The sequence below is a fragment of the Pezoporus wallicus genome, unplaced genomic scaffold, assembly GCF_028554395.1.
Source record: "Pezoporus wallicus isolate ANWC-B61680 ecotype Strahan unplaced genomic scaffold, APGP_CSIRO_Pwel_v1 contig_2871, whole genome shotgun sequence".
Taxonomy (NCBI): domain Eukaryota; kingdom Metazoa; phylum Chordata; class Aves; order Psittaciformes; family Psittacidae; genus Pezoporus; species Pezoporus wallicus.
In genome coordinates this window covers 5,607,720-5,633,974 of record NW_026640775.1, presented here as the reverse complement: position 1 = coordinate 5,633,974, position 26,255 = coordinate 5,607,720, and the positions used below count along the sequence as shown (strand labels likewise).

The following is a 26,255-nucleotide window of genomic DNA, read 5'->3' as shown; positions in this document are numbered from 1 at the left end:
GAGTTCATTTCTCACAAAACAAGTAAGCTTATTATTTGAACAGATCTGGATGTTTTCCACTATACTCCATTTTTCTTGGGCCTTACAACAGACCCTTCAATTCAGCATGATGGGTGACTCAGTTATTGAATTTACGTAAATGGCTGCAGCCACTGATTCAAAAAGGCACTGTTGAGCTAGACCAGGTCAAAGTGTAACTGTTCTCTATTTTTTGAGTGATAGCCACCTAGTGAACTCTTCCTGAAACCTCCCTCCTCTTCAGAGTTGAAACACTGTCTTTGGGATCTTGCTGAAACCACCCCAAAACTCCGTGTCTTTTTCCTTTTTCTCTCACATCTTTTTTACTTCTGAGGAAAAACTTTTCACTTCCACTGTCAGATCTATCATGCCAGCTTGCAACACTGATTACTGAAACTCCTCTTAGTCACCCCACCTCCTCCTCTGATGTTTTTGACATGGTTTCTGTTCTCTTGTAAGATATTCCTGTGTATGACATTGTTCCTTTGAACCCCTTCAGTGGTTTCCCTTCTTCTACCCCTTTCGTACTCCACCCTCATGCCTATACAGCCCTGCTGCTGATCCCTGATGATCACTTCCTCTATTTCACTATCTTGCCCTTCATTGCCTCCAGTCACCTTTACTCCAGAGATGATGGGTCTCCACCACATGCTGGGCACAACTCTTTCACACAAGAATAAGTAAATAAATACATAGGTGCTGCACTACCCTTTCCTAAGCACTCTTGGCTTGACCTGCAAAGCTACTATTGCTTTTTCAATAGTTTGACAGGTAGGGTGAGCAAGGACAACTGAAGAGACAAACATTCTAGTAATATTAGAATTTCTAGTATGGTTTCATTAAGGTTGCTGCATGTCTGAAGCATGCATTTCAGCATAACTTCAAGTTAATTCTAGCATACTGGGTTCATAAACCCTTCAGGGAGCAAAGCAATATGCAAAAACCATAAATTTTTTATCTTTTAAACTCTGAATAACCTTATTCCTAGCTCCAGTCTAGCATAACCTTTTGCCTAAGCACAGTTACAGAAACATGTTTATGTATACATGTACATACACCACAGCATGTGTACGCACAAATGTTTATCTGCAGACAGACCACACAGAAGCAGAATTAAGACTGTTAGTATTGCAAAGACAACCACTCACACCATAAGAAATGGCACAGTTAAAACTGTCTGAACAATCACAACTGGATCCTCTCATACATCTGCATTGCAACAGAGTCTTGAGTTACAAAATCCTAAATTCAATTTAGGATTCAATAGGAGCCCTCTTGCTTTGTCCCACCCTGCTGGATCCTTGGCATAATCTGAACCTTCTGTTATTAGTCAAAGCTGGGTAGAATATCAGAATTTATTTGCTGAACCAGGATACTCATCACATTTCATCCAGAAGCTGTCAAACACGTAGTGAAAGGACGGCATGGAAGAAGAGAAAGGCTGTATTCTTTTATGCACATCTGCAGCAAGGGTGGCAGAGACTCTGCCAGTGGATTTCATGGACACCCGCTGGCAACACAGGATTGGCAAGTCTTGGCCATCACTTCAAGAAACACTCACCCCAGGTACCACAGAACCTGTGGCTCTATGTCGTGGTTTAAACCCAGTCAGGTAATTCGTTCGCTCACTTCCCCCCCTTTCTTGCCCTCCCCCTGCTCTCGGAGGGACGGAGAGGAGAATCAAAAGAATGCAACTCCCACGGGTTGAGATAAGAACAGTTTAGTAACTAAGGTATAACACAAATCACTACTGCTACCACCAATGATAATAATGATAAAGGAAATAACAAGGGAAGAGAATACAACACCTCACCACCCGCTGACCGATAACTCGCCCCCAAGCCCGACCAAGCTCCGACCGATACCTCCTCCAACCCTGCAGTCTGCCAGCCCTTCCGGCTAACTCCCAGTTACATCCTGGGCATGACGTGCTGTGGTATGGAATAGCTCTTTGGTCAGTTTGGGTCAGGTGTCCCGTCTCTGCTTCCTCCCGGCTTCCCCTCCTCCCCGGCAGAGCATGAGGCTCACAAAGTCCTTGGCCAAACCAAAACATCTCTATCAGCTCTGTTCCCGAGCCGAAAGTCAAAACACTGCACTGCACCAGCTACCAAGGAGGAGAAAAAATGACTGCTACTGCTGAACCCAGGACACTCTATTATCCTGAAGTTGTAGTCAGGTAAACTCCTCATCTAGTCTTACCTCCTCCTAACCAGAAAGAACCAGTCTCTCTACCCTGACCTCCTACCCTTCCCTTCCTCTGCATGCCAGTTGCCAGTTCCAGTTTACACTATCCAAGAACCTGAGGCTCATTGCTCCTTATTCCTTCAGCTGTCCTCACAGCAACCTCTGTATACAGTAACAAAGAAAAAAATGTTTCAGCTTTTCAGTGATAGCCCTGCAGAGCTTGTATGTGCAGAAGAAGTGTAAACCTATGAGAATTTAACTGGGAAACCTCTACCTAGTTTCTGTCGATCCCATGCAAATATTTCCCAACAGGTTTAAAACCGAGTCAGAAATGGGCAATTCCCCACAGAATAGGCGAAAGCATTTCCCTCACACAAAACAACCTTCTGGTCCTGTTTCCTTTCCTTCCCCACCTTCTGTCCCCAAAGGCTGAGCCTATGCACTAGACCTTCTCCAAAACCGTTCTAAAAAATTTGGACAGAGCACTAGTCTTCTCATAAGCTTGTTCTCTGAATGATAAAGCTCTTCATGTTAAAAAAGGTTCAGTATGAAACTGAGAGGTTGAATGAAAAACTTCAAACTGAACAATTTAGGTCTTGCAGAGTTTTGTACAGCTAAACAACATTTCTACGTACCTCCTGCTAAAAAAGCTTAAGGTGGCACTACCATCTGTAGCCAATATACGAAGACTACAGGCGACTGTATTCATGTGTATATGCATGTTTGTGCATATGAATGAAAAACATGACAAAAATATGTGAAAATATGTATGTACAACATAATACCTCACAATATGAAAAGATAGTTCTCAACGAAAATATTGAGGAAATTACTTACTAAAAATAATACCCTCTATTTGAGAAATAGAAATGCCAATATGATTACCACTGCAGAAACAACACTGACAGAAACCCACTTCTTAGTCTTAAAGAAAAATCTACACTTGTGATACCTCACCTCTTAGATCATGGCAACATTACAACTGAGAACCGATACGAACCAAAATCTACCTTTTCATGAAAAAATTCTGAAGGATACTGAAACACAACTCTGCTTCCTGTAAGACTTGATGGTCACATCACTGAGACTCGGTGGAATGAACAAAGTATTGTTCCAGATGGGTCTCCTTCATTTTCTTACGAATTTCTGTGTGCCACCTGCTGCGTTCTTTCTTTTCTTTATATCAAGTTATATGGTGTGACAGATTGGATGACCTCTGCTCATCCTAGGATAAGTAGTCAGAATTGCATGTGTGGATCAGTCATCTGCTACTCATAAATTAACCACCACCATGGAAACAATACAATCTCTTTTTAAGAGCACATTTGTGCTGATACCACTACCTGTTCAGGAGCTGAGCCTCTTTTTATCAGCCTCAAGTGCCTTTACCTAAGACTGCACAAAAACAGTATTTGCAAAGATTTCTTATTTTAAATTAAAGTTGTTAGAGAAGGTTTTCATTTGTTTTATCTTCACATATTTGTGAAAGGGAAAAGATAAAATACTCTGAAGCTTACCACAAAAACGCATTTGTAAGGCATTATTATACAAATGCAGAACCTGCTGAAATGCAAGAGGAAGAGATGATTTCAAATTGGCAAGTCAAGACAGTGCTTTAATTCTATTGTTACATACTGGATAGGAAAAAAAAAAGGGGGGGGGGGCATTTAAAGCTCAATTTGCAGAATTGAGCCAAGACTTATTCCATGAAAGCAGCTCATAGCTTCAGCACTGTTCAAGTCGCAGAAGCGGTTGCCAGTATATTGTTCTACTAGATGCAGAGACATACCAGGTACGCCGTCAATCTGTTTTCTCAAGAAAGCAAATACCATACACACAGGTCAGTGAATAGTATCAGCTGAAAGCAGAAGAAATACTTTTTTTTTAATGTGTGAATGAAGACTCAGTAGTCTTCCTGCAGTTTCTACAAATGGCATTTGAATTTGGACATAATATGAAGAATGTATTAGAACAATTTGCTATTGATTTTATGCCACAGTCATGTCTTGATCCCTGTAGAGCTACATGCATTGAGCAGAGGCTGTTAAAATACAATTCCAAGGAAACAAAGGAGCTAAGTATGATTTAAAAAATAATACTTTAGTGTTGGTAAAAAATCTATGAACAGGACAGGAATCCCTGTAAAGAAGTGCCTGAGATTCACACCACCAAACCCTTCTCTGTATTCCGAGGGCACCATAGCATAGGGCAATGTGAATTCACTGCATTACTCTCATGAAGCAGCAGAAAGGATGATTATTTGCAGCTGCTAGTGTGTTTGCTAGGGTCATCTTTATTTTAACTCATTTCTTTCACCATGCTTCTACTATCTAATCCAAGATGTTGCCTCCTTTTTCTTCCCACAAGGATCATTCATCCACATTATTTGCAGTGACTGTCCCATGAGATATTTAAAACACCTACCAATCTACAAATAAATTAGTACTGAGTCATGTTCACCTTTTTAGTCTTGTTTTCCTATTCAGCTCATTCTTCTCATCTCACTTCTACTCCTTATGAACGTAAGTATACCTGTAATACTCTGTATTCTGTTTACATTGCTCTCCTTCAACATAAACCCGTTTGGGATCATAGCCAGGGACTGCCTGTAAAGTATGCATACAAATCATGCATGCAATTCAATAACAATAACACGCATCTTCAGTTAAGAGACACAAGACACCTTTGTTGATTAAAAAAGCTTATTAGAAGATCACACAGAAGCAGAGCTCCATCTCTATAGCTTCTCCTAAAAGTACCGAAAAAAAAGACCCATTTGTATTCTCAAGGTCTTTGTGCCATTGACACAATTTCCCTATGAAATGGCATATGATGCAACCAACTAGTGCCAAAGAACATACTATTTCCTGGTCTACCTTAAAAAAACAATACTAAGTATTACTGAGAAAGGTGCAGAAGGATCCTTCACTGCTGCTGGTTTAGGAAATGCTTCTAAGCACCAAAACAAGGTCTCAGATTCAGTTTAAATACCTTCACTTGATAACCCCATCTACATATGTAAAAAGAAGTGTATGTGCAATGGCAGTTGACTAGATTGTCATCACCCTCCCATTACAGCAGCGTTACTGCCTGTATCCCCTGTAGCAAGCCCATCTCAAAAAGAAGCAGGATTGTGAGAGCTGAGAGGTAAAAAAGGGGTTGTACGCACAAAATGCTGCCCGTTTTCTCATCTCAGATCACAATCCAACCAGTGAAAAGTACCGCACGGTACAGCCAGTGCCTGCGCGGAAAACTAGTCCGAGCTAGTGTAGAGCCTCTGGTCCTCCTTTCCTACTCTGAAAAGTCAAAACTGTGGTTTACTGCTCAGTACCATACAAATAGTAAGTAAACAGGAATCCCACAAAAAATACCACCTCAGGAATTTTGCTCCTGGAGTAGGATTAAAAAGAAATGAAGAAACCCCCAAACTTACAAAACTTTATAAAGCCTGAAATTCTCAAGACACCTGTTCCGAAATATTTTCTTAAGACAGATTGTTGCTGCGGATTTTCATCATCCCTCTTCTTCTCCTTTGTGCATTTCTTCCTGCCACACTAATCTTACCGTGACAGCTCAGTAAATTACACAAAATACAAGAGGGATCATGTTGTTGAAAGCCCGTAACTCTGAGTCTATATATGCCCACAGGCTGTTGAGGTAACTGCTGTAACAGGCAGAATTTTGTGTCTGAATCAGAGTTTTAGCCTTCCTTCTAAGACAGAAACGCTGCAGGGGTGGGTACTTTCTTAACCATGGTTTGGTGAGGTTTCTTTTCACACTGGCTAGATGGAACTGTCAGGAGAAAGTTAGAAAAAGATCAGCTTCACAGGATAGACAGGTCACTGCTGTGTCTTAGTTCCACTGAAATTTGTCTGTAAGTTACATCAAAACCAATTACTCCTCCAAGGCCACATACACAATTCCAACATAAACTGCAACCGCTAAGAGAGGTAGCCCGACACATAAAAATTAATTACAGTTTGGGTCAGAAGCAGACCTTCAAAAATCATGGGGTCCAACCCCTATGCAATGAGCAGGGACATCTTTAACTAAACCACGTTGCTCAGAACCATATCCAGCCTGGCTTTCAATGTCCCCAGGGATGGTGCATCCACACCTCTCTGGGCAACCTGTGCCAGAGTTTTACCACCTTCACTGTAATTAATTTTTTCCTTGCATCCAGCCTGAATCTCCCTTCTTTGAGTTTAAAATCATTACCACCTGTCCTATTGCAACAGGCCCTGCTAAAAGTTGGTCTGCATCTTCTTATAAAGCCCCTTTTAAGTACTGAAGGGGCACAGTAAGGTCTCCAGGCTGAACCCCAACTCTCTCAGCCTTTCCTCATAGGAGAGGTGCTCCAGCCCTCTGATCAATTTCATGGCCCTGCTCTGGACTCTCTCCAACAGGTCCGTATCTTTCCTGTATTGAGGAGTCCAGAGCTGGACGTAGTACTATAACTTAAGGAAACTCTTTTTTCAACTTGTGAAGCAAAAGAATACACAACACAGTCAGAAACACTTCCTCTCCACAAATAATGAGAAAAGTGCTAACAGACTTTTAAGATAGAGCATGGGTCAGCAATTTTAATTTATTTTTGTGCTGGCATTTTATCGGGCTCAGTGACTCCAACACATTCATATACCTAAGAAGGGTTTAATGCACAGAGAAAGCAAGTGAATTCACATATACTGCAGAAATTAATCTGCTTGCTGAAATAACAAATGAGCATCACTGTTAAAACCTCAGGCAACAATGATTTGATATTGGCCCATTTCCTTGTTCCCAAAACAGCTAAGTTCTACAGTAAATTATCTATCGCCTTTTGTTAGGAAAGACAGAATTTACTTTCCCAGTATTAATCTAGTCTTAGTGGCCTACTGTGTTCAGAATAGTACTAAGTTTACCTGAATTTTGAAAATGGATTCTTTTTAACTCCTGTTCAAAACAAGCCAGTATACAAATGTCATTCTGTAAATCCATGGGTCACCTACATTTTGAATAGTGTATTCGGTTATAGTCTCCCCCCTCAAAAAGGATGGAAAAGAATTGGAAAACCTTCAGCCTTTTTTTTCAGAGGTTAGCAGTTGGGCAAAGGCCAGTTCAAAAGAAGGGATAAGAAAACTGGGACACCTCCACATGGAAAAAGAGATGATAGAGATGGGGAATATGACAGAGATCTGTAAAGTCAGGATTGGAAAGAAGCAAGTGCCTAGGAACGAGTTACTCATTATCCCTCCCAATACAAGGACTAGGGGGGCATCACAGGAAACAAAAAGGTGGCAGAATAAAAGCAAGATGAAACAAGATGATGTGGTTCTTCATATAACATGCTGTGGAAATGGGTTTGGAAGCTCAGATGGGTTTGGAAGGACCAGACAAGTTCATGGAAGAGAAATTTTTTTGGGGGCTGCTAAATATCATCACTTCTAGAGAACGTCTGCAAGACACAAATAACTAGAGGCTGAAGAGTTACTCAAGGAAAAGCATCATGTGTACTTGCTCTATTCTTCTCCCCTTCAATAGGCTTTTGCTTTTGGCACCTGGGCTAGCTGGCCTTTTGATCTGATCTCAAGACAACTATTGAAATGTTCATAAAAAAGCAGAGTGAGACATGTTATTTGTCATACCTACCAGTATAAGGAGCATATCCAAGCGTGGTATTATATTTCTACAATACGTGAATAGTTAATCCTCCTTGCAGAAGAATTCCTACAAAAGAGCTCCTGCAGAGGAACTGTCATCAGAGAAATGTATTGTTGAGAAGTAATTAAGACATTGAATACTGTGCTCCTTGTTAGAAATCAGCCATTGACTCTGAAGCAGAACCTGTATGCCGATTCCAAAAAGACATCATTTTGGATAGCTAGTCAAGGTTGCTATTAGAAATGAATGATATTTGTTATGCAAACAGTAGGCACAGACATGATCTCTTGCAGAAACTCATGTCAGTTTTCAAGTAGTTTTTTTATAAGATTGGTGTCAGCTGCCTTTCGTAACATGAGTCTCTTTTGACTGGAATTATCCTGCAAGGCAGAGCTGTTGCTTCGACAATATAGAGACGAACAAAGGCATTACAGGATGTCAAAACACCACAAGAATTCTTTGTATCAGGAGCAGAAGACTACTATTAGCCTCCAGCAGGGCTGGCCTCTTTGATCCTGGGAACATCTAAGAGGTAGTCTACTGAATACACAATAATAAGCAAAACTCTCACTTCAGAGGTGCAAAGTTACACCTGACATGTGAGATTCAGGTACTGGATATCCCTGGCTTGAGGAGGGGGTAAATGGGAATCCACACAAGCCTCTCTCAGACACCTTGCAGAACACAACTCATTACCTGCAACCCTGAATGACACACAGAGGTCTGTCTGGCTGTCAGAGCAACACAGATTAGAGCGCACAAGTAACAGTCCCCAGGTGATGATGATATATTAGCTGAGGTTTGCTGGCACACAGTGCAAACTGGCAGTCCTCCAGCTCTGGCACTATCCATGCTATTGCTTGAGGAGATGATGGGATACTATGTGCTTTGTCCAAGGCTTCATGGGGACTGACCAACCCCACCTTTCCCACATGCAAACACGCAGGAAGGACACTGAGCCAGAGACGTGTTCAAACTTTAAGAACCACAGTAGCTCTCACAGGGCTCCAGAGAGAAGTGACTTCTGAGTGCAGAAGTAGCTTTCACCACCTTATCAAAACTAGGGTGTGCCCTTACCGAAACTAGGAACTGAGCAAGCTGCTCTAAGTTAGCACTGCAAAGGCAATGACTTCACCATGCCCAGCATTTATAGGTGAGATTCTTGATATTAAGGCAGGCACCCTTGCTCTGCATAACTGTCTAGACCAGAAACTATGTTTAACGTCCAAGCGTAGGATTTGACTTTTTTCTCCAAATGTTTGTACACAGCAGGGGAAGTGAAATCCCTGGGGAACCAGATTCCATTTTCATTTCTGGATGTCCACAGAAAAAGAAATAATATTGCAAACTCTGTTTCTATTAGAGATAACATGTAGATTAGTTTGGGTTTTTTTTTCCTCTCTGGGGAAGACGAAAGGGGTTGGCAGTGTTTTCACACAAAAACGTCAGTAGTCCAGTACAGAACAGAAGGATAGTTGGGGTATTAAAGACATTTATCCATTTTTTCCATGAAGAAGAAAAATAAACCATGACAAAAATTCAATTGCTCACAAAAAGCACAGCTTCCTTACAAGAAAAGATCAAGCTGGGACAATGTTGTGGTGGATACAGGCAATGGCAAGAGAGAAAATCCTGTAATTTAAAAATACCATTTATGCATCTGTTCACTTCCAAAGGAAAGCAAAGACATCTTTATCCAGCGCAACAACCCAGATCACATCAAGGTGAACTTCCAGTAGGATGCTACAGCTTACAGAACAAGTCATGAATATTTGATGTACCCTTTAAATATCTTAGTTCCATCTCTTGAAAAGAATTATCCTTGCACAGACCAATGAATCTTGCATAGAAAGTCACTGCTCTGACCTGTTCCCTTAACTCTAGTTTCAAAAAAGGGTCCAAATAACCCGGATCTAAGCATGATTTTCCATTAAATCTCCAGAATGAAAAAGATAACCTGACGTTTTTCAGGTAATGTTAATCCTGCTTTGAAGCAGACTGATGGCTTCGCTAATCAGAACCTCCTTAAGATCTTTTTTTTTTTTTCCCCACATTTTGAGCCTTTCTAAGACAGACCCCTATGCCATCCTGTCTGCAGGACACCGATCCTGTGATGAAACTTGGTCGACAGATGGAGAGAACAGAAACTGGTAGAGTAGCATGGTACATCCAACCTGTGGGACAGGTCTTTGTTGAATAGAGTCTGCTCTGCCCATGTCATCACCTTTTAAGAATCATTGTCTTTGTTATTATCTATATGATCTTTAAGAGTGATCTGGCCCCGAGGGTAGGGACAAGCAGCAAATCTGGACTCAAGTCCAGCTTCAAGGACACATAAATATACACATAAATATGGCACATAAATATACATCTGATCTTGGGTACTACTATGGGTTTGTCACCACAGGATCTGAATATTTTTCAACACAGCTATGCCCACTGAAGTGGGAAATACGCTATTTTTTACCGTCCTAAGTGAGGGACTGTGACTCAAATATTCTGAAGGAGAGTAACACAGAGAAGGGACCAAAGCAGGTTAGCTGTGCTGGCACAATGCGCTGGCCAGTGACTGAATCGTTGTGTAATGCAACTATATCTTTATCTCACTGAGGTGCACCCAGGCAGCCAAACCCCCAGGAAACACCCAAAAGGCATGCAGAGTCTTAGTATCAACAGATAATAGTACTGTTTTGCTTAAACAGAAGATAGATTGTGAGGGTATGAAGCTTATGACTTGCTTTTAATGGGGCCATAAGAACACAGAAACTATACCTATTCTGTAAAAGTAAACCTTTACATATAGAATAATAAAATTAAAACTTGAATGCTTGTATTTTATGATAGCATACAAAAAAAAAAAAAAGATCAGGAAAAAGCAGAAGTTTAAAATCAAAATTAAGTGATTAAGAGAAAAAAACTAAGAAAGAAAAGTCGGTACTAGAATGACACGAGGCTAAAGAATCCAGGAAAATCTGTAGTGGCTTTAAAGCATTGATCTGAAGAGAAGACCACAAATTTGTAAGAGAATCTAAAAAGAGAATAAAGATTTCTTGCAAAACTTATGTATTTCTTATGAAATCTGTATTACCGTGCACTTACAGAAGTTCTCTTGACATTTTAAGGAGCCAGCCTTTTAGTGGCAAAGTTTCCTCAGCAGCATGAAGCAAATAGTCTTTCCTCTCACCCCACTACCAACCTGGTTCCAGGCTTTTAAGTCACTAAACTGGATGCCACAAGCCAAACCTGCCCTCATCAGGCCTTCGTTGCTGTGGCTTGCATGCTTAAGGATCTTAAACAACTAAGAAATATATGTCACAGGTGTCATAATTTGCTATTGGATGCTACTGTGAATTCTGAACAGATTGTTACGCTGCCCACTAATCTGCTATGTTAAAATAGCTAATTAAACATATAAAAAAAAAAAAAAGAAGACTGGTGATACCTCTGGAGATCCATCAGTGTAGTAAGATATCCTATTTCATCTGAACAAGAAAATCATAGAATGGTTTGGGTTGGAAGAGACCTTAAAGATCATCCAGTTCCAACCCCCTGTTACTAGACCAGGACTTGCTCAAAGCCCAGTCCAACCTGGCCCTGAACACTGTCAGGGATGGGGCAGCCACAGCTTCTCTGGGCACCCTGTGCCAGTGTCTCAGCACCCTCATAGTGAAGAATTTCTTCCTGATATCTAATCTAGATCTACCCTCTTTCAGTTTAAAGCCATTCCCCTGTGTCCTGTCACTACCTGCCCTTTAAAAAGCCCCTTTAAGGTATTCCCCGGAGCCTTCTTTTCTCCAGGTTCTACAGGCCCAACACTATCAGCCCGTCTCCAATGGAAGTGCTCCAGCTCTCTGAGCACTTTGTGGCCTCCTCTGGACTTGCTCAAGCAGGTCCATGTCACTCTTATGTTGGGGTTTCAGAGCTGAAAGCAGGACTGCAGATGGAGTCTCACAAAAGTGGAGTAGAGGGAGAGAATCACCTCCCTCTACCTCCTGGGGTGCCTCAGCTTCCGACCAACACACATTTTCCAAGTGCAAAACACATTCCAGACGTACTACATGGTTGAAGAGAATTGTCTTCAATTTCCAGTACTGATGTGCCATGCATATGATAATGAAATACTTTAATATTTATACATTCCATTTCTATATTTACATTAAAAGATTTTTTTAAAGATTAATGGACGTGAGAAAAGCTAGCACTATAAATACATCTTTAAGGCTTTTACCAATGAAATATTGATTTCAAGAGAAAAGCACAGATCTTTAACCTAAATATCCTTCCATTTACAGATGCAGTGCAGGCCTTTACTGGTACCCAAGTCAGGCTCTGTAAAGAGGGAATGGAAATAATTATGGGTGGGGTGAGGAAGAGGAAGCCTGAATCCACTTTATAAACTGAGCTTTACAGACCTAAATCCTTGACCACATGATTCCACTCCTTTGAACACTTCCTTGCATTTACTGTAATAAAAACTACAAAAAACACAAACAATTTTAAAGGACAGGACCAGCCCAAAAGTCCCTTATCATTCACACACTATTGGGACCACCTAGGGGTCTTCAGTGCTTGCTAAATATGCCTGATCCTGACCTGGAATTCTAACCCACTGATTCTATGACTGCACCTTCTGAGTCTATGAATACATGAAGAAATCCCAAGGCCTGCTACTAAGGAAGCCAGAGAAGTTTTGTTTTGTGTCTTGGGCAAAGGGGAAAAATGGTTTTCGAAGTAGATTCTGCCAGTTGTTCGATGCGCTGATAAAAATTTAAGACACTTCTTATTGCTTTATCTCATTTAGTACTAAAATATGAGCCATCCATGGGTACATGGATTGGACTAGATGTCCTTACTGGTTCTTTCTACTTTGCTTACAGACACTTCCCTAAAGGCAAAGTGACAGGCTCCCTAGGCAAACTGAAATGAGACCTGCATACAAAAAAGGCTTCTGACTCATGAATGATTAAGATGAAGAATACTGTGGAAGCAGCAAACAACCGAGCCATTTTCCAAAAAGAAAGTAAAACTATGAATGATGTTTCTGGCCTTACAGCCAACCCAACTGCTTCCTTACAAAAAACTTGTGACAGCACAGAGGTACTGAAAATGCATGTGATGATAGAGCGTATCAAGGGTAATGATCCTCTCCTGCCTTTTTGGTATGACCCTTCTCAAATTAGACAAAACTACTGTGGGAAACTTCTTCAATCAAAATCTGTGTTACATATTACCACAGCACAGATAAAACAAGGTACCGGGGGGTGAAGTTCATCAAAGGGTACCACTTGTTGCTGACCTTGATTCTGACACTCAATCTGCAGTGATGAGGCAAGTGGAAGTTACCATCGATTTGTTCTGACTGCTTTGGAAGTGCAACCGCTTCCACTTCTCTCATCTTTCACATCATTAATTATCTTGAAAGGGAGCACGGTGCACGGACAAGGCTTGTTACAGAGAAAACTGTATGACTGAACATGAGGTGACAGTGCAAGAACGTAACTACAGTTCTACAGGATTAGCACAAGCAGATTATTTTGTCTTCAATAATGCCTCTGAAGGTATAGTCAGTAATAAGCACCTCTGACACACAGACTGGTTCTCTTCAGCTGTATAAAGGAGAAATAGGACTTATAACCCTTTAGTAGCTTTTCCATTCTTTTTACCAAATACATCCTTTGTGAAAATCCTGGTTCACATGTTTTTTAATTTACAGTCTTGGGCAGGAAAAAGTCAGACTACTGAATTTCTCACCATCCTAATGCAGTCCTCCAACACTGTGGCCAACACACTCACCCATGTTCTCTCATGCAGATCCACTAATTAAAGTTCTAGTCCTGCAACAAGGTCTCACAATGGCAACAGAAGGGCCCTGGCAGAACACGAAGCAGCATGGATAGGCTCTACCAAATTCTAGTTCCAGCATGAGGTATAACGGATGGTGCGGTTCAGCTGTCAAGTCAGTTCAGCAGAAGCTCTCCAAAAAAAAATTCAGCCCTCTGCAGAAAGCAAGGTCAGTGATTCGACACTTAATCCATTTCCTCTTACTCAGTTCTAACCAAAGCCTTGAAATGAAGTGATAAAGACAGGTTCCTTTCAGCCTCAGTGCCCACATTTCAGAATGATGTGTCTATCTAATGCAGCACCATATACCTAGGAGAACAAATACAAGACTACGGGATTCTTGACTTCAACTATCACCTGACTTTTTCCCTTTTTATTTTTTTTTTTAACTGGAAGGCTCTGAAACTGTGTTTCCACATGCTATTTAGGATGGTAGGTGTTCCATAGACTCTCACATTCATTCATGTTCAGAATACTCAAGCTCCTCTCCGCACAGCACCCCCTTTTACCTTCTGTCGCTGCTGAATGTTGCTCATCGTGTCTGGTTGAAACTCCAGTTTGTCTGTTCGACAAAGTTTCCAGTATAAAATAATAACAATCAGAAGCACCACAGCAACTGGGACTGCCACACCAACAATAATCCATAGGTTGCTATTCTGTGACTCTGAGGTGGACTCCTTCAGCTTCTCCACAGCTGTGAAGTTAAAAGGAAGACAGCAATAGTACATGGTTATATATTTTAAACTGTGGACACTTCAAGGTTGTGTATTTTTACGTGCTTGTAAATGCTAGCTGAGAAATTTATCAGAAACCCGTTGGACATCACAGGAAATGTCGTATCACCTATAAGTTAAGGTATGTCACGCTCAGGAAGCAGATGATCGATTGTCCCAGCCTACATTCTGAAGGCCTGTGCTTAAAGTACTAGTGAAAATACACTTCTGCCACAACATCCTGTAACCCAAACCCAAGCTGACATAGAGAAACGGGTCCAGAAAAATTACTTGCCACTAACAAAGGTGAGAAGGATTTTCCAATATTATTGCCTGTTTCCTGCTTTCAGTGGTGTTACCAGCTGCCTCTTCTCTTCAGTTCTATGTTATATACTTTGTGGCTTTCCCCATTAATAATCACAGCCAATTTGAAATCAGCAAGACCCTCTTCCCTAAGGTGTATAGTTCCACATGTTTTTATTACTTATTTTCCTTCCTCTGTTTCACTGTCAGTGCGTGAGATCCTTTAGCCCCAAACAGCAGATTTTACACTTTAACTACTGGAAACTGTAATCAAACCAGTCACACATGTAAAAAGTGAACCGGAAGAATCAACAAAGCTTTCACTTTCTCTATTTTGCATAGTGGTAATAGGTGGGACTAAAAACAACAGCAGTAATACATTACTAGTCAAAGTGATGCACTTTCTTAAAATGATGTCTTAAAGTTAAAAAGACTATTCTGTGCAATTTTATTTTTATATATCATTTTAATAATAGCCATTCTAATGATAAACCTAGAGATAAAAGGAACATATTATAATTCCCATATTTTATGCATCTGACAGCTCATTTATGACATTCCATTTTGTTATAAAAATAACATTTTTTTGATCTAGTTTCTTCCAGCAAGAAGAAACATTTAAAAGATTTCTATGATGCTATGCCTCTTAGAAGGGCTTTCTAATGACATGTCAAAGATAAGTTTCAACGTGAAGAATAAACTATAAACAACTTTTTGCACTTCTCTCTAACCAGTATCACAGCCCATTAGCAGATATTAAGCAGATGTATATGAGCTACTAACCCATTTTTAATCTGCTGCTTTAATGAGGGACAAAATTTAAAACCACATCCAGATGGTGCAATTATTACTATTTTCTTCACTTTCTTTCTGCAGAGAATTTAAAAAAAAAAAAAAAAAAGACATGTTTGTTCTGCTGGCAAAATACTCTCTGGTACAATGCAACTGATGCCTCCGTATTGCACAGAAAACAGAAAAGATAATTAAATGTTCATGTCAATGAGGTATTTTGCAAATCATATACACGTCCATTACTGTTTAAAATACTTCCAAGTTTCTTTCCTAATCATAACATGGAATTTTTAGTAGGTCTTCTGTCTTGCTTCCTGAATAAAGTAACTATATGACTTTGTATTACCTGTCGTATTTATTCTGATGTGTATCTAGTAAATAAACATGCCTTTTATACTACCTTTACTGAAAGATGACATTAGTTATATATTACTGATGGACGAGCAAATAAAAATAAGGTCAACCATACTCAATGGAGGAAATAAACTGCTTCTTTTTTGCTTAGACCGTTCAAAACACCCCAGCTAGCATTAGCCTACATCTTTCACTTGCAGAAACAATAATTCAGACAAAAAAAGTAGTGTCTTGTGTTAAACATCACTGCTATTATTACTCAGCTAAAGGAAACACCCATTTCACACTGACACCCTCCTGTCCCACAGTCATGGGATTTGTGCAAGCTCCTGGGCAAAGTAAGTTGTAAAGAAATACTAGGCTAGCAGAGAGAGATGAATGGCAAAAAGCTATCTTGCTAGCACAGTATTTTTCTAGCATAAGCACTTGAGTGAATGCAGTGAGGCTTGCACTTAAAAGAGTCTGTTGCAATTCCAGGCTCAGCAGTCATCAAGAAGCAAAGCAACATCACATAGCTCACTGCAAGACTGATAAAAATTACTCCCTCAGGAGTGTCAAAATTGCAGCATCCCCATAACAAAACACTGCAACAGTGCACTCTGACAACTGTCCATCTCCAAAGCTCACATCACCCTTCCCGTTTCTCTTTGCTGGCATTAGCATGGATTTGAAAGGGCTTACGCTGTGCAACGGTGCCTTCAATGCGGTATCCAAGGATGATTGCTGCCCGCTGGATGTCAACCCTGTTCATCAGGTCTGAGCACTTCAGAGCACTGAGTCTCTCTCCATCTTGGTCCTCCACAAAATAGATCAGCTCCACAGGGTTATCAACCCCAACTAACCGTGACACGTTCACAATCTGAAAAGAAATCGGGAAGCTTTTACATTTTAAGTTGTAGTTATTTTGGGCTCCCAAATGTTTGGCCTTTCAGCCCTTATGCTCTCTCCCTCTTCCCTTCACAGGGCCTGGACCTTAATGATACTTATCTAAAACCAGACATTTGGGACAAATAGCTTGGCCAAGATTGAATCAATATCTGTCTTAATTCTCACTGTGTGCAACCCCTAGTGCATAAAAAAGATTCTACCTTGCACTATGCCGTAGAAATACAATTGCTGTTAAAGAAAACCCTTCTATCTGTGACACCAAAGAATATGATATAATACTAACCATGCAACTTCTGCGAGCTGGTACAGTTTGGAAAGTATCAGCATCCAGAGAAGTCTGATAGGTAGATGTGCCCTGTGCAGTGCTCCAAAATACTGTATGCAGCAAAGGTAACATACACAAAGGCTAGTTCTCTCTTCTGAGATGAGCTTAAACCAACATTGGGCAAGCTTAGATAGACAAAGCTAATATACAGTAATAATTTTCTTCTAAACTAAAATTCAGGATATTTTAGCCTAATATTTGCATAAATGATTTTGAGTAGAAGTCTTCCAGAGGAAGACAACATTGCTGGAGTAATATATTGGTCTCTAATTGCACTATTCAAATGCAAGCACTATTCAAGTGCTTACACTTTTCAAGCACTATTCAAGTGCTCCTGGGCCTGGGAAATCTACAGAAATATCCATTTGGTAACTGAAAGGAAAATTTCCTTGGAGGCAATCCTTGTATAATAAATTTTTTTTGTAAACCTTATGTCTCCATTGTCTTTCCCTGTTTTATGACGATGTACAGATCCAGTACTGAAGAGAACTGCTTTCACTCCAAACACCATGCCACTCTGGAAGCCTCTATGGCCTTTAGCATTTGATAATTCGTAGCTGTTGAAGAGATTAATGCGATTTTACTTTCCCCTTCTCTAATTACCTATGACGACTTTGCTTTGTTATTCATGGCATACACCTCTTTGTTTCAGGTTTTCCAGATGTTAAGCAGCTATACATGCAAATATTCTGTTAGCTTCAAATACTACTGTTTACTCTTCCTCAACAAAAGTACCTGCACAGTTGCCTTCAACCTCCATACAGCTCTCCCTGGCATCCACCTTTCTTCAGGAAGGAATGTATTTGATGCTGTGGGAAGTAATCCTTCCTACCTACTTCTAAAGTTGTTAATAACCAAAAGAATGCTTGCTATGAGGAAGCCCTGTAGAAAACCACTAGATATCTACATTGCATGTAAGAGTCACATAACATTTTTGAATTCCTGTAAAATTAAATCTTATATATAATAACTCTCTGCTGCTTAACCATTTACATGTAAAGGTGAGCTCAATCTAGAAACAGGCCAAAAAAATAGTAGGAGATATTCTATCATGTAAAACAGAGTTTGAAGAGCTCTGAAAGGAACTGCCACAAATAAAGCAATATATTTTGCTTCCTTCAGAATTATCCTTTACTATGAAGTACATACTAAATAAACTAGAATCTCAAACACCGCCCATAGGTGTTCACAGTGGACAGACAAATGTTTGCCTCTCTGAGGCTTACAAAAGCAAAGTTCTATATTATTTTCTTTCCTAGTTTCCAACAAAACATTCATGTTGAAGGAAAGCAGAGCAATGTTCTAGATCAACAGGGATGATGTTCTGGTCTTTGGGGACATCAACTCAACATGTCCTAAAATAGCATTTCCCAAGGGTGGCAACAGCAAGGTATGTAATAAAAAAAAAGGAAAAAAAAAGAAAAAAGAAGTCTTCTAGGCCAAACCAACTGAAAGCAAGGAGTAATGCTGAATGTCAGTCACATTCGATGTAGGAAACAGAAAACCTACAGAGCAGGAAAATGTACAGATCTCTGAAACACAGCAAGACATGCTAGCAGGACCCATTAACCAATGCTGCTTCTCATCCTGAATACTATCAGCTAAGAGGCTATCTCTGCCTGAAGGTATAACAAGAGAGTATCAATACATAAGGTTCCAACATACATACTCAGCAGCTGTGAGGATGAATCTGGTTTCACAGAACCCAGACACATCATTAGTTAGCAAATGTTAACAGCTGTGTATTTCTGCTTCAGCTGGACTGCCTTTGCCACAACCTGGCCTCAGTGCACAGAGCAACAGGGTGATCGGACTGGTACCTTCCTGAGCAGCATTTAACTCAAATGGACAGCGAGGAAGCCGAAAGGCAGCATGGGAGTGAAAGGCAAGGGGTTTTACATCTAATTTTATGAAACCTTTCTGTATATAGGAAAGCTACAGAATTGGAGACAGTTTGAAGATTCTTAAATTGAACCACCACACATTTTATGGCATAGTGGAGTATCCTAGAAGTACCATAATTTTATGTGTGTTATACACTCATGGTAACACTCATAAGCTGGCTGAACGGGTTAAAAAATGAACTTCTCTATAGCTGCCTTTTGAAAGGGCAGAGGAGTAGGAGGACAGATTCCAGTGCAAGTTGCCACAACTGAAACAACACAATTTTTAACACATAATTCAAAACAACAGTGTATGACTCCCTATGCTCAGGAACAGGAATGGGTAAGAACAGTCACAGTAGAGACAGAAAGAAGTAGCTGGAGGTATTTTGGCACAGTATAGAGAACATGGAAACGACCGCGAATAAATTCAGTGAAGGATGGAGGTGCAGGCTGGTGCTGATGAACTAAGCTCACTGTTTTAAGGGAAGTTTTAGCTGAAATAACTTGTTCTGAATATACGGTATTTCATGACTGCTCACACCATGCTGAGGGAAGCTGCAGACAAACTTTAAAATTCAAGGGAAGATGGTTATTGATTTCTATTCCGGGAAAGCTGATGGCTGAGCAGGGTACTCTTGAGGTGACGAGAAAACTAGATTCGTATACAAACACAACTGTGACAATAGTGGTACTTCAGTTTTCATCTCTTGTCATATTGATTCACTGAACTTTTTAACTAAACTCTGAGTTTGCTGCAACACAGAAAATGGCACCCTGGATCTGAACTGGTTTTAAGTCTGTTTATAAAATTAAGGTTCACAGCCACTGTGCCAAAGTTTTACATTTTCTCTATGCTATGTTTGTGCCATTTTGCTCCAAATTATAGGCTTTGTGCAGCTTTGAGATGGTTGTGTCTTGCAGTATACAGAGGTGTCTCTATCCATGAGAGTGCTAAGAATGCAAGCAGAGGCAGAAATGGTATTTTGAAGGCAGTCAGCAAAGTAGCCCATGTGTAAAGAAGCATGTAAAGCATTTTACATATATACTTTGGCAATGAGAGATGCCATAGAAAGGAGATACAAGAATTTCACTATATGGCAGGCAGAAAAAAAGAAGAAAACACTAATTCAATTTCTGTGTACATAAATGATACAATCTGTGTTGATACCAGATGTGCATTTAACCTCCACGGAGTAAAGGCTTAACTGTGTTCAGGTGTCAGTAAATTTAATTTAAAGTGTTTTCAAGAGAATATCATAGGTCAGTAAACAGAGTTGCCTGGAAACCAAACCTAGTTCATAATTTAAAGTGGGGAAATTCAAGTGGTGGGCAAGCTTGCAAGGCATTTGCAGAGTGTCAGTCAGCAAGCGGGATGTCTCAGTCAGCAACCCCATCAGGATAAGGAATCATTGGATAAACTGGTTCTGGTTTCAAAGGCACAATTATTAATCAGAAACAAGCAAGCGCACATACACAATCTCCAAAATGTACATATGAAGTTTATTTTCCTTTTCTTCCACTCTGTTCATCCTCTAGGCAAAAAAATAATTAAAAGAGATTCTGCTTTCTGCCTTATTAAAAGTAGGATGTTAGCATCCAGGCAATTAAATGAAGCTGTACTGTGGTCTGAGAGGTTCAGCAGACAATGTAACATAAAGCATATGTGAAACAGGCATCACATGTAACCTGCCAGGGTCAGAGAAAGCTCTCATAGCAACCTGGATGAAGCAGCACTTGGTGACGTAGTACCAAACACTTACCTGCTGTGGCAGACCCTCCTCATGCTGAGCCAGGATGACTGGTACATGAACTGAGAGAGCCAGGGTGCTGACAGCAACACTAAGGAAATTTCCTCTGCTGACTTACAGCCAAAAAATTGGCCAAAAATAGAGGTAGGAAGAGGCTGCGGGCAACCTGATGGAGAGCCGGTCATGGGAGGAGTGAAATGCCTCTGAGGAAAAGGTGAGGCAGCAGCAGTCCCCAAAGGCTCTATTTAAAAACCTATAAACTTCCAGCAAGATGGAGCCTTTACTCAGATTACACACTCGGGAGAGCTGTCAGCAGAAAACAGAGAGAATGAGCCTCTGCCTTAATGAAAGCTCAATGAAGTCATTATATCCCCTCATCGCTACTGCCTCCTCATAGCACACATTACAATCACGGTGTCAATTAATGTGCTCTTTAAATCAGAACATCGTTGTTTTTGTCATGTAGTAGGATCACCTTTCTGTTTCTGTTAGGTTCAAAGTAACAAGCATGCTGATACGAAGGAAAACTAAATACTGTTGGTGGATTTTTAAACTACAATTCAGCCATTTAATTCCTCCAACAAATTAATGACAACTAAGATTTTGGAGTAAACTATTGACAAAATATAGCATAGGGCTCAGCCTCTGCAGATGCAATGCAAACCATGTTAAATGTGCCTTCAAATTTGCAGCAACAGCAGATACCTATTAAATATATATATATACCTTGCTCTGTGAAACATTAATATCAGCATAAAAAAAAAAAAAAAAAAAAAAAATCAATGGAACTATCTCATGTCTAACTGTCAGATGTGAGGCTTGAAACAGTTTTTTGTACATAAGGGTTATAGGCTTTTTTCCTTTTTTTTTATTTTTTTAATCATGGAGTGCTACCTGTTAACAGCACAGACAGGCAAACAGGAGGGGAAAACGTGCTATTTGGGCACCCTAGGTAGTCCAAAGCTCTTATTCAAAGTATCTAGGTTTAAAGAGTAATTTTTAGCATTTTTAGATCCTAACACATGCCTTTAGAAATGAAATCTAAACCTCACAAGGTATTGCTTCTATTTCCTCGGTATGTGAAAGGAAACTAATATGCCTGCAGTAACACTCACAAATAATTGCTTCATCTTCTGACCCACAGTCCTGATTTTCCACAGAGCTTAGAAATGTCACATTTCAATACACTATAAATATCTTTCACCTCAGGAAAAACATTAGTCTATAGGGGCTGAACAAAAGTGAAATGTGCGTCTAGTCTTTTGTGGATATATACATGCCCTGTTAATGAAAGTATCCAACACTTATTTTCACTTCATTGTGGCCTACTAGCGTAACAGTCACTCGTTTGTGTGAAAGGAAAATATATGGGAATGTAAAGCACAAAGAACCTTAATAGCTCTCCCTGAAGACACAAATAGATGCATATATACAATACGCTTCAAACATAGCTTATAAACTTGGATATGAGGAATAGAATTAGCAGCAGTAAAACTAAAAGGCTTAATGCAAATGACTATGGACCAGATCCTCAACAGACAAGGGAGCATCCTTGAAAGAAATAGTCCTCCACTCAATAGGCCACTACCTGGTGCTTCACTCCCACTACACACAATAGCTTCTAAGGCTGTCACACCTATCACACACCTTAACATCCCACCCAAAGCAAGCTACCAAGAAGCAATAGGACCTGATGGTACCTACTATTCTTGTTCAGGAAAGCAGGACAACCACCACAGACACTTAAACAGCAAAGTATGTCCTTCAGCCTTCCATTTTCTGCATCTTCTTTATTACGGTGCTAACTCTGTCTAACAGCACAGGCTGTGAGCACCTGAAGCCGCCCTGGCTATGTAGGATAGTATGATGTGTTGACCTTAACTAAGAAGATCCTCCACTTCCCAAAGACAGCAGTTTGCAGATTCCTTGGACTAATTAAGTGGCATGAATGAGCAGCACTGCTGCTGGGAACATGAGTTGCAAAATAGTTAAGTAATAAAAAGTCTTAAGAAAAATGCTGTATTTTCACTTTCTGAAACACTGTTCTTTAGGTGGAAAGGACCTGGTTGTAATTTTATCCATGCAAAAATAAATTACCTGAGCTTTATTATGTAAAATCATAAAATTGTAATCTACACATGTACATTTCACAGGTTGTGGTATCTTTGCTTGCAACATAAGGAATATTTGTTTAGTTTATATGAAAAGGGAGGATGGGGGCATAAAGAACACAGTGCAGTAAGAGGCGTTGGGAATAGAAGATCTGAAACAGACATCTACTTATGGTAATTAAAAGCCGCAAATAAGAAAAATAAAATAAAATCTCTATTACTGAAACAGATGCTTCTGAGATGGGAAAACAAGAGTAAGAAAATCCTAACATCTGGAAATTTAAGTGCTAGCAAAACCTGTTGGATTAAATTAAATAAGGATAATGGGTCGGTACTATTAGAAGGACATATGCGAAACAAATCAACTGTCGATGGATTAGCTGGACAAAGTAATTTTTAAGGAGATAAGCCATTAAAAAGTACTTTGGCTTTCAGTTTGTTCAACTGACTAGAAAGGACACGTGAGAATTTAAATATCTGAGCCTCCCTGGACATTATGTGAATAATTCCACCTGTGACAAAGCTATAAAGCAGCACTGGAATCCAGATAGCAGAAGTTGCCATGTGTGCATAATTTGATATGATTAATCATTCATACTTGAAAGCCATTCCTGTGACCAGGAGTTCTGTGACAAATAGGGAATTAAGGGGTAGTATATACCACTGTACTGCTGCATGAGTGTATTTCATATTTCTATATCAACACCAAAATACTACAGAGAGCTGGGAAGTAGCTGCTCCAGCAGAGGACTTTCTTTTGACTCAGATGATCATCCTGTCTCCTTTTGCTAGGCACCTCATGTAAGTCAGACAAGACAGACAAGACAGTTTCTAAAATAGGACGTTGGTAAAATAACTTTCAGTATTGTTTTTAAGAAGGCAGACTTTTTTAAAATACCCAACTGTTTCCATTTGTTTATGCTTAGCTTGAAAGTCTCCAAAAGAACTGCATTTTAAATGCAAATGATAAGCATCATCAACCAGTTAAATGTGACACATTCTTTTGAGTTTTCTTTCTCAATTGAAAACCTAGATGATACTAACTTATTCAATAATTTATTACCCTTTATTTCTTCCTCTGACTTTGAGCTCTTAATACCTGAACAACGTTGCCACCTGCAAAGCTGGCTCGTCTCCATATCCGCCCTCTGACCAACGCCTCGTTTAACAGGTGGGCTAGTTTCCGTTCCATCTCAGCCCGAAACACTTCCTCCTGAATTCGCTGGTCGACAACACCCAGGAGAACTGCATTGCAGAGAAAGTAACCCAGGAACACAAATGAATTAGTAAAACTTTTCAGTGCCTTTTCTGCACCTTCAGTTACAAGCTTTGAGTCACCCTGTGACAGTTCACAGACAATTCAAGAGCATCTGTATTCATATGGGAATACTGCCCAGTTCAGCCAGAGGTTACACGTTGGAAAGGAAGACATTGGGTGGGGAAAGGTTAAAATAAGGAGAAAAAGTACAACAGCAGCACACGAATGAAGTTCTGCATACCAAGTGTACCTTTCCCAGATGAAGTTTAACAAGATGCCAATCATAGCACAAAAAAACCTGGTTAAGTAGCCCTGCTCACTTCACTTCCCAACCCCAGGTACTCCGGGTCACTGGGGCAGCTAATGCTGGGAGGAATCCCTGAGAAGCAACACATAGGAAACATGAAAAAAGTATGGACCTTCATTAACAAGATGGCATCAAGTAAAAGAAAAGTGGAGTGAATGGAACAATAGTCATTCAAATGACCTAATTAAACAAGCCTAAGGGATAGTAATCCAACCCACTGCTGACTGCAGTGAAATGATTCAGTTTTCACTCCTGCACTTCTCCACTAAAATGCTTTATATTTTTTAGAAGTCCCTTTTTCAGCAAGTGTTTTAATGTTAATAGTTTAAGAGCGGTGCTTAATAAAAAGCCATCCATTTATGATAAAATAAATATATATATTTTAGATTTTTTAAAAAACATTAAAATCACTTTTTACATTTAAAAATTTTCACTGCAGATGTCAGAAGAAAGAAATAATTTCATGATTTCTCACAGACATCAACAGCATCAGTCTTCTAAATTCAATCACAGACTAAGTATCTCAGATTTAAATATCAAAGTAAATAGACAGTGTAGACAATGGCCTAAGGCTATTATATACAGAAAGAAGACGACCATTCTTGCCTGTGTATTAAATTTCAGTATCAATGAATTATACTTTATAGCATGAACTGTATTCTACAACCGAGAGGGACAGCTATAGAGAACACTGCATATCCCAACATTTTAATGACTCTTGGGATACATGCACATATATCTGGGTAATTTAATATTCAAAATCTTTATGCGAATAAATGCATCATTTTCCTATGTCATGATTCATTATCCTCAGAATACAGTATAGAGACTGAAAAGACTGATCTAGCTAAAGTCTATTAGCTTTTCCCAGGCAAGAACTGAGATTACAAAAAATTTCTCCACAGCAAAAAAAGTTCTGCAATTGGCTTTCACAATCTTACAGTCAAGAAGTTTAGAAAAACACAAAGGGACCTGATTTCTGAGCTGGAAGAACCCTCTTCTTACTGCAGTAACTAAGGGAACTTCTAGCAACAACGGAAAAACAAACCAAAGGCTGAGCAAAAGACAGCGGGGTTGTGACCAAAAAAACCCGCATCCCAAGGAAGGATGCCACTGGAGGCGCCATACACAAGTGTAGCTTCCCTCATGTTACTGAACATAATCTGAAATTCTTCATTTTTCTTCTCTAAAACAAACTCCGTGGGCTTCAGAAATAAAGTTGCAACTTGGTTTCCTGCTTAAAAAGTAAACTGAGTCACTGGTGAGAGGAGACAGGGATACCTGAAAAAAAGCAAGCCTGCACAACAGGTAAACTACAGGTAATAAAGCTGTGGGAAAAGTCTATCCAGTGGAAGCAGGATGTCTGGTTAGGCAGAGCCTGGTCACCTTTCAGGGTTTCTGCTTAAAAGAAGCAGGACGGATCTGCAGCATCCAGCCACCCTTAACAGCCTTTGAGCATCTAAATGTGACAGCCCAAAATATCTGTGAATTATACAATAAAACGTCCACAAAACTTGGGCAGGAGGGATCTGCTTTGAATGAATCAGAAGAGGTCAATGTAATGTGATGAAACTAATATTCTCAGAATGTATTTATTTTCATTCTGGATTGTTCCTGACATATTTTGATAGAAAGTGCCACACAGATAAAGTTTTATTTTTCACTTAAAATAAAAGCCTAAAAAAAAAAATAAAAATCAATGTGGCATATTGACGGCATGCAGAGTAGACACTTTATGCCTGACAGTGTAAGTTGTCTCACTAAGAATGAGCTGCTCGACAGATAAAAACTTTGTGTGCATCATCGAGGAATTGCAGCAGTTCATTCAAGACCCAGGAATTACATTTCCCAGATATTCCGGGTCAGTAGGCCTTGGGTTTCAGA

General features: G+C 39.9%; 1 protein-coding gene across 6 annotated transcripts in view; it reads right to left on the bottom strand.

Moving 5' to 3' along the window:
- The window catches only part of KIAA1549 (KIAA1549 ortholog), a 147,510-nt gene that overhangs the window by 29,788 nt on the left and 91,467 nt on the right, over positions 1–26,255 (bottom strand). For all 6 annotated transcript variants that reach the window (XR_008973640.1, XM_057420506.1, XM_057420511.1 and 3 more), the window contains exons 8-10: positions 23,906–24,051; positions 16,530–16,707; positions 14,196–14,380 (exon numbers count right to left, since the gene is read on the bottom strand). Coding sequence is in view for 5 of the 6 variants with exons in the window: in XM_057420506.1 (XP_057276489.1) it covers positions 14,196–14,380; positions 16,530–16,707; positions 23,906–24,051 (509 nt within the window). In the remaining variant the exon portion in view is untranslated. The remainder of the gene's footprint in view (positions 1–14,195; positions 14,381–16,529; positions 16,708–23,905; positions 24,052–26,255) is intronic.